The 9177-nt window shown below is 64.3% G+C and overlaps 1 protein-coding gene across 1 annotated transcript in view; it reads right to left on the reverse strand.

Moving 5' to 3' along the window:
• The window catches only part of Lama5 (laminin, alpha 5), a 45912-nt gene extending 45115 nt beyond the window's left edge, over positions 1-797 (reverse strand). The window contains exons 1-2 of the mRNA XM_013030343.1: positions 768-797; positions 94-675 (exon numbers count right to left, since the gene is read on the reverse strand). Of these exons, the coding sequence (XP_012885797.1) occupies positions 94-675; positions 768-797 (612 nt within the window). The remainder of the gene's footprint in view (positions 1-93; positions 676-767) is intronic.
• Positions 798-9177: the final 8380 nt, after the last annotated feature.

The raw sequence follows: 9177 nt of genomic DNA on the forward strand, positions 1-9177 counted from the left end.
TCTGCCCCGCTCCCCGGCCCGCGGCCCTGTCTCCGGGTCCCGGCGCCCGCCTGGCCCTCCGGGCCCTGCGGCTCTCCTCTTTGTCTTCCCAACTTCGGGCACCGCACAGTCAGCCGCCTCTCCCCCCGGGCCCGGCCCGGCCGCCGTCCCGGGATGGCCGCGGTGGGGGTCCCCATCCCCGCCCCCGGGCGCCCTGCCCTGCTCCGGCCGGCCCCAGCGGGTCCCAGCTGGGCTCCGCCCGGCTCTCCAGAAGGGCGAAGGGCCAGTAGAGCGGTCGCAGGTGCCCGCGAGAGCCGAGGACCAGGGATGCTCCTGGCGGCGCGGGCGGACACACCGGGCCCGGGGCGGGAGGCCCGCGTGGCTGAGCACCGAGGGCTCCAACTGCCCGGCCAGGTCCGACCCGTGCTCCGAGCGACGCCCCTGCCCGGCCCCTGGTGAGGAGCCCACAGCCCGGGGACGGGGACGGGGCCCAGCGCCGCGGCGCAGTGCCGGCCTCTGGGTGGCCGCGGCCTCGGCCACTGGGGCTCCGCCTCCCCTTGGGTTCCGGGGCCAGACTGGCCTCGAGGGGAGCCCTGGGGCGGGGTGGGGCCACAGCTGCCGGGCTGGCAGTTCCCCCAGTCTCTGGGCCGGCCGGCCCAGCCATTGTCCCCAGTTGGTGGTGGGGTTCCCATCTCTCTGGCCGGGGCGGGGCCCGGCTGAGAGAGTTTATGAAGTGCGGGACCACAGTGGGTGCTGGTGAGGGCTCCAGGTGAGCAGCTGAACCATACCAGAGGGTTCCACAGCTTGCACAGCGCCATACCTTCCAGGCCGCCCCCAGCCTCCTAAACTCCCCAATCCCAAGGCACTGAGCGGCCCTTCTCTGTGGAGCTGGGAACTGGGCAGTGGGAGGGGCCACCCCATGCTCCCTCCACGGTGCCTCCCAAATCCCTCCAGAGCCTCAGTTAGCTCCCCCACCTGGGCGAGGCTGGGAGGCCTCTCCCCTTTGTGGAAGCTCCAGGTGGTGCAGAGCACCGGGTGCTCCCAGGTGGGCTGGAAGCTTGGAGGAAGCAGCTCAGCCGGTGAGGGACAGCTGGGTGGAGGCAGACAGATCCCCACCCTGCTGCACCCAGAGGTCATCCTCGCCACGCCCACCAGGCCATGTGTGCTGGCCCCGCTCCCCTGGACAGTTGGGGGCCCTGACATCATGGGGGCTGGAGGCTGAGATGCACACTATCCCCAGGGTCTGGCCAGGCTCCTGAGAATCTGCAGGCTTCCCACCAATCCCTGGGGGAGCTGGTCGGCAGAGACTCAGCCCAGAGCCAGCCGCGGCCAAGAGCCCTCCCGGCCTCCTAGTGGCCAGGCCAGGCTGTCCAGAGAACTGGCCAGGCTTAGGGAGGAATGACTGCCGGAGAATGTGCTGACTCAGGAAGAACGGCTGGCGTGGGGAGGGTTAATCCTGGGGTAGCTGCTTCCCAGAAGACAGCTGCCCCACACGAGCAACTGGCACTGGGCAGCAGCGGGTGAAGTGGGCAGAAGACAAGTCACACAGGCTGGCTCAGCATCCATCCTCTGCCCCATCCGGACGCCACTGGGAGAGGCCAGCTGGGTCTGGAGATGGGCAGCAGCCAGCAGGTGAAGGAGATATCCCAGCAGCTGCCCGAGCTGGGGAGGGGCGGAGCTCCTCCCTGTCCCCCACCTGCAGCTAACCAGCTCAGGTTCTGGATCCTCACCACTTGGACGAATGGGAGTCCCTCCTGTTCTCCTTTGACGCACAGGCAGTCCAACCACTTGTCCCCCTTACAGACGGGACACTGAAGCCACAAGGGTTAAGACAATCAAGAACACAGAGAGGGAGCTGTCCTGGACCCACAGGAGAGGGTGCCCAGGCCAGAGTAAGGCCAGGAAAGCAGGGCACAGGCCCTGCTGCTCTCCCTTAAGGCAACACAACATCTGGAGCCCCTCAACCAGCCCCAGGGCCACAGGAGTCTGGGGTCGGGAGCTCTGGAGGGAAGGGCGCCCCCTCCCCACAGCCCCATCCAGGGGTCTGGCCGGTTCTCCTCAGCCTGGGATCCTGAGCCAAGCAAACCTGCCCCTGCTCCAGTGGTGCTCCTTTCCCAGGTGCCCCGGGGCCCCTGCAGGCCCACTGTGGGACAGCTAGGGGGAATGGGGCTCAGTTCATCTGAGCTGGCCCCCGGGAGCCACACTGGGGACGTGGAATGCTCCAGGCTCCAGATTGCAAGCGCCAACAGGGAACTGATGATCCTGAGCCCGTCTGCACATGTCTCTGTTCCCCGGGAGGGCTGCACGCGGCAGGCTCTCTGTGCTCCAGCCAGTATCAGCGCAGGGCCCTCAAGGCTCCAGTCCCAGTCCTGGGGAAGGCTGGCGGCAAGTTTGGGGATATCAGAGGCTATGGTCCCTCTCTCAGGGCTGCTCCGAAACCCTTCCAGCTAGCAGTGGTGAAACTTCTATTTCTATCCAAGGAGCAGAGAAGCCAGGAACTGTGTCTGGTTTCTGTGTCAGGATGGTCCAGTCCGTCCTCTGAAGAGAACACAGACTCGCCAGACACCAGGAGGATTCAGCCAGGAAAACATCTTATCAGGACAATATAAACCTCTAGGGTGGAGCTCTGATCTCTGCTGGCCACTGCCGGGCCAAGCTGTGTAATGTGGTCCTCAGCACAACAGCTCTGGAAGACGTCTGTGGGTCACTAAGGGACCTAGCCCAGAGCCAGGGAGCTGGGGGAAGAGGCCTATGGGTCACTACGGGACCCAGCCCAGAGCCGGAGAGCTGGGGGAGCTGAAGTGGAGGCGGCGGCCGGGGTGGGGGCCAGAGCCGGCCTCTGCACCTCTCCTCCCGGGGCCGGGCAAGCGCGCCTCTGCCCACCCCCAGGGAAGCTGCCTTTCTTCAACGTTCTGCTCCCAAAGGGTGGGATGAGGGAGCTGGGCCTCTCCTGCCTGAGAAGCGACTGGAAGAAGGGGGTCTCCCTGGTGGCTGCAGCCCCCTCTAGGACGCGCTGGGCTCTTGGTGGTCACCAAGGCCAGGCCCTGGACTGATGCCAACCAGGAATGGAGGATTTGGCCCTGGCCCGGTTCTCAGAGCTTCTGACTTCGAGGTTCCTCCACGGCCCGGCCCCACGCACCGCTCTGTGGCAGCCCCAGGGCCTCCAGGCTGTGTGTGCTCATAGCACAGGCTCTGGTTTCCAAACTCCAAGAGCACCAGAGACCCACCAGGTGCTGTGATCCCGTCCACCTGCTGCAGCAGCGGTCAGAGGTCACACAGATGGTAGGAGGTCAGAGATCACACAGATGGTAGAAAGGGGGTTCCCGTGCCGGCTCTCTGGACCAGGGCACCTCTCCTCTACCCCGCTCACTGTGTCCCCTTAGGGTTACAGCGAGGCGTGGGCTTAGAGCCCTGCATGGAGGACCCAGATCTACAACAAGCACTTGGACTTGAGGGACTCGTGGTGCTGCACACAGTCCTCAGAACAGGAGTTAGGAGTTCAGAATCCAGGCTCCAGCTTAGAAGCCCCTTCGCTAGCCTGGGCGCCTCTGGCTAAGGACGGAGGCCCAAGCACCCCACAGGCCTCTGACCTCTCTCACTTGGGATTTGACCTGCCACCTCCATCCAGATCCTGTGCCCCCCGCCTTCTTTGTGTGACTGCCTCCTTCCCCCCTCCCTCAGAGGCCTGGCCTTCCTGGCTGGAGTGTTCAATCATTAAGTCTAAGTCGTCTTCAGGCTGTTCCCTGGAGTAGAGAGAGGTCCTCACACCCCAGGGAGTGAAGGGCCAGCCCCTGGGGGTCACCTGCCCTGGGCTGCATAGATTCCTGAGGAGCCCGCAGCTTAGAGGACACTTAGAATGTCCCAAGGGGAGTCTCTTAACTCTGTGCCTCAACTCCTGTCCTGTCTGTCCTCAGGCTCTCCAATCCTGGATTCTGGGATCTGGAAGGAGGAGCAGCCTGGGGGGGGGCAGGAGGGGAGCTGCATCCATGAAGGCATTGTCCTCACCTGCCTGGCAGGCCTTGGCCTGGAGGACAAGCCTCAGGTCCCCCAGGCCACCGGCCTCCTGGGAGGGAACAGCGTGCTCCCTGGGAACCCTGGAGATCCAACAGAGGAAGGGGCTGGTCCTTCAGGGATGAGGTACAGGCTCCATGCTGGGGCCTGAGGCCAGGGTCCGGGGCTCCCCCCTCACCCAGGAAAGGGTCGCAGCCCACCGCCCACTGCAGCACACCAACAGCATCTACCGCTGGCCAACCCTGTTTCAGCTGGGGTGTGTGTGTGTGTGTGTGTGTGTGTGTGTGTACATGTACATGTGTGCCTGCATACCAGTTCTGGGGTTTGAACTCAGGACCTGGATGCTGTCCTGGAGCTTCAAGGCTAGCACTCCACCAATTGAGCCACAGCTCCACTTCTGGCTTTTGTCATTTAATTGGAAATACAGTCTCATGGACTTTCCTACTCACCCTGGCTTTGAATGGTGATCCTCAGATCTCAGCTTCCTGAGTAGTTCAGACTCAGGGGGAGACAGAAAGGGGGGCTCCCCGCACGTAGGAGGCTGGTGGCATCCAAGGACCCTGAGCCTGGTCTCTGGGGGCCACCCACCCTGCCCTTTCCCAAGAGTACCAAAGCCTCAGCAGGCCCCTTCCTACCCTGGGCCTGGCCCAGCTAGTTCCTGTGGGGCAGGCAGGGCGAGGGCTCTGCCGCTCCAGGAGGTGCCCACAGGCAGCCTTATAAGGCCAGCGGCCTGGAGGAATGTCAGCCCCGAGATGGCCCAGTGGGCGGGGCCAGGGCTCCCCCAGCTCATAGCTTCTGATGGGCTGCAAACCTGGCCGCCTGGACCCCTCCCCCCAGGGAGCTGCCTGCAGGCTCCTGCCTGCTCTAGGCCAGCTGGTAGGGCCCGGGGAGGAGGGAGACCCTCACCAGAGCCGGCCAGGTTTCCCGCATGCGAGGGCAGGGACTGGAGGCCAGCTGTGCCTTGGGCTCCAGCCCACACCGACGCCCGGGGTTCCAGCCTTGGCCTGGCCCGTGGCCCTGCCCGCGTGGACCCCGGCAGGGGCTGGGTGGCCTTCCCTGCCTGCACGTCCGCACAGTCCCCTCAGCTCTTTCTTCCTCATTCCTCGTTCCTTCTCTGTCTCACCTGCCCAGGCTGCTGGGAGGAGCCTTGCCGGTCCTGGCAGGGCAGTGACCCCTGGAGGGCGCAGACGCCCCGAGCCCGCCGTGCCAGCCGCTGCTGTGCAGCCCCCCGCCACCCCCATGGGCCCTCTCTGGCCCTCAGCCCCGCTCAGCCCCACCCCCAGCTGTAGTGTTCCTGAGTTCCTCCTTTGTGTTGGCCCCCACGGAAGGACAGAGGGGGTGTGGGTGGGAGGAGGACTCGGCCTTCACCTTCAGTGTGCGCTGCGCGGGCGGGCGGGCGGGCGGGCGGGTGGGCGGGCTTCAGTGGCACCGGGTGGGTCACCGCTGTGGCCTTGCAAGCAATGCCCGGTGGGAGGGTGGGAGACGTGTGTCCTGCCACGCCACTGGCTCCCAGGCGAGCTTGTTCAAGGCTCAAGGTGAGGGGCTGATGCATCGCCTGGTGCCACCCCTACATCTCCAGGGGTCCCCTAGAAGCTCCTGCAGTGCAAATCACCACCAAGCGTCTCTAGCCAGGAAGGGGCAGAGGACAGCCACCCAGCAGCGGGCTGGAGAATGACCCAACTCCTCTCTGCCCACAGAGGACTTGATTTTAATTTCTGGTGCCAGTACTAGAGCTTGAACTTGGGGCTCTGTGCTCGTCAGCTTTTCTGTTCATAGCCGGGACTCCACCGCTTGAGCCACACCTTCCATCCAGCTGCAGACAGAGTCTCATGGACTTTTCTGCCTGGCTTAGTTTCGAACTTCAGTCTTCAGATCTCAGCCTCCTGAGTAGGATTACAGGTGGGAGGCACAGCCGGCCGGCTGGCAGTGGCTTTGAGGACAAGCTGCCCAGGGACAGCTCAGGTCATACCACAGCCCTCCTTAGGTGTCGGAAAGATGCTTACCTGGGTCCCAGAGCTGAGAAGGAGCTATGGAGGTTGGCTTAGCCAGGGCGGGTACTGGAGGGGTAGCATGCGGTCAGCAGCAGCTACCTCCCTGCGCCCACAGGCCACCCACAGAGCCTGCGAACACCAGCTGGGCCCTGTCTCCACGCACAGAGAGGCATGGGCCATCAACACAGGATACCCAGCCCCCAGCGTGACGCTGACTCAGCCCAGAGTGAGGCCCCTTGGGACCCAAGGCACAGGCACCCCACCCTCCCTGCCTGTCTAAGGCCAGAATGAAAGCCCCTGTCCCTTCTTGTCCCACAGGGGGGAGACCTGACAGGGGCCGTCCAGGGGTGTGGGGCTTCAACTGCCAGGGGACACCCAGGCCTCTTCCTTCCATCTCCTTTCCCCTGTTCACAGAGACGGGCTCAAGAACAAGTGCCCACGGCAGAGGAGGCTTTGGGAGGGAACCCGGGCCGCCATGTTCAGACAAGGTGCCTGCCCCACAGGGGCTCCTGCCGGCCTGTGTCCCCGGCTCCTAACCAGGCCAGGAGCTGTCCAGCTCAGCCTGGCCAACTGGGGGCACAGGGTGGGCCAGGTGAGGATGGCCCCCGGAGCCCAGCGGTGCGTCGGGGCCCCACTCTGGCCTCTGTTTGCCCCAAGTTTCAACATTAACAAAATATTTGTCCTGAGGCTCCTGCGGGGAAGTATTTCCGGGGAATGTAAACACGGAGGTTGGAAGGCTCCTGCGGTCTGTGGAGAACGACAGGGACATCGGGGCTCAGGACCTTCCTGCATGGCCTCGATGTCCCCGGGCAGCCAGGTCAGGGCCTCCACGTAGGACAGGCCCAGGACACCCTGCTAGCCCTGCTCCTAGCGCCATCGGCCTTGCTGGGTGCAACACCCAGACGCGGCCCTGGAACCTCGACTTCGTCTTCTCCCCTCCCGGACCCTCCTGTGCGTGCTGCCCAACTGCCCGACCCCAGGAGGGGAGTGGAGCTGCCCACGTGAGCCCTCTCACAGACCAGACAGACTAGATAGGACACAGGGGCTGCGCTGCAGCCATTCAACTCCAGCAGTGCCAGTGAGCACTGCCTCCTGCACCGCGGGTCGGACCAGACCCCAGCCTCACCCCGTCTGGAGCTCAGACAGCCTGAACCCCGGGACCAGAGCAGACCGTGGGCTGCTGTCTCTGCCAGGAATGTTCCGAATCCCCACCCCTGCTGCCCAGGTGGTGGAATGCGGGGGGGGAGGGAGGGTGAAGGGGGGGAGGGGCGCAGAACCCCCTCCAGGGCCTAGTATCAGGCGGGCTGCTTCTCAGGCCTGCACTGCCAGTATACCCAGCACAACCAGCGCTCCCAGGCCCGTCTCCAGAGCCTGCAGGGTGGCAGAAGATTCCTCCAGGGTCTGCTTTTGGAGAGTCCATTCTCCTCAGAAGCCTTCCCTGACCACCCACCCATGTGGCCCCTTTTGGGCCATCATCTCTCAGAACTCTTGACCCTCTAGAGGTGGTGGAGTTCCATGTTGAGAGCCTGCCTAGCATGTGCAAGGCTCTGGGCCCATGCCAGCACCCAACCAAGCCAAACCTCTCCCACAGGTCTGGTGCTGGCTGGACACCGCCTGGACACCGTCGGCGGGAGGCGCTCAGCAGGCATGAGCAGCAGCCCAGCCTCTGCCTGCTGCTTGTGATAAGGTCGCCTGTTTTCTGGGTGCGCTGTGGGGTGCCCAGCCACCTCCAGGCTTGGACTCAGGACCTGGAGTAGTAAGCACTGGACAAGCACCCGAGGACTTGAGCAGGTGTCCAGAGCGGAGCTGGCTACCATGCAAGGCTTGATGGGAAGCAGGCCTGGTCTAGGCCTGACCCCAGCTCTAGCCTGCACCGAAGCTGGGCGGGAGGGGAGGGGGGGAGTTGCGGAATTCAACTGTGCAAGCCTTGTGGTCATGGGGCCCCAGGGGACTTGGCTAGGCACCTACAGGAGCCCATCTGAGAGGCTCTGGGCAGAGGGAGCTCTGTGGACGCTCTTCTGGGGCTGCAGGATGCTGGTCTCTGGTCCCCAGAAGCACAGCCAGCCAGGGGGCACTACAATGGCCAGGCTAGGGGCACACCCCTCCCCTGGGACCCCTGCTTCTCCTCTCCCCCCTCCCCTGGGGCTCAACACAGGCTTTTAGCAGTCTGGCCCTCTGCCCACAGCAGCCTGGGACCCTGTTGAGCTGTGGCCTCTTGCAGGTACTTGCAAGAGGATGCAGCAGGGAGGGGGGAGGGGCTGGCCAGTCCCTGGGGGTTTATCCAGTCTTGAACATTCTGGGCCCTGGAGTTACAGACAGGTCTGGGTGGGGCAGGAGCTTGAGGAGCCAGGCCGGCGGAGGGGGACAAGCCTGGGCCACTCACCAGGGCAAGAATTTGGATCCCATCACCCACCTGGCTTTCAGAGCCAGCAAACCCTGGCCTTGGGCGTGCTCGGGCAGCTACTGCGGGACACACCTAGCTGGCTGGTGCTTCCCCGAGGCTGCTAGGGGCGGCGTTCTCTGCAGCCCTCGGGCCTCAATGTGGGGACTTGACATGGGACGTCCACAGGGGGTCTGCTGGGCCAGGTGCACAGTGGGTGGGCTCTGGATGGGGCCTGTTCCTGAGTGCCAGGCTCAGCCCTCTGCCCGCTCCACATACAAGCTGGGAAGGTAGACTGGGCTCTGGGCACTGCTGACCCATCCAGACCAGACCAATGCCCGGCGTGGTCTGCGGGGAGAGCGCCTTCTGGGTGTCCAGGGCTACAGCAGGTCAGAGCTTGGAGGACCGGGACAGGCGTGGGCTGAGCTTCCCCCTAGCAAAGCTAATACAACCTAAAGTGAAATGAAGTGGAAAGCGTAGGGAGCTGAGCAGCCCTGGCTCCCGAGCCAGCTGTGGCTTGTGGTCTGGCGGACCCCCTTGGCGCTGCCAGGTGGGGGTCTCACTTGAATCCTCTAAGTCCACAGGGGCCTCTGACTGCCCATTATGATTAGAGGGAGCTGTGGCCTGGGACAGGGCCTTTGCCCAGGCAGGCTTTGGGGGAGGAGCTGCAGTTCCCGTCAGGCCTGTCCAGGGGAAGGGCATGTCCCTGGTCTGCCTGGTCGACCAGTCGTCCTGATCCTGGACTCAAGCCTGGAAAGAGGATTTCCTTGTTTTGTACATTTCAGGCTGGCCCAGACACAGCTGCTGTGGTGAAGG

The sequence above is a fragment of the Dipodomys ordii genome, unplaced genomic scaffold, assembly GCF_000151885.1.
Source record: "Dipodomys ordii isolate 6190 unplaced genomic scaffold, Dord_2.0 Scaffold129, whole genome shotgun sequence".
NCBI lineage: Eukaryota > Metazoa > Chordata > Mammalia > Rodentia > Heteromyidae > Dipodomys > Dipodomys ordii.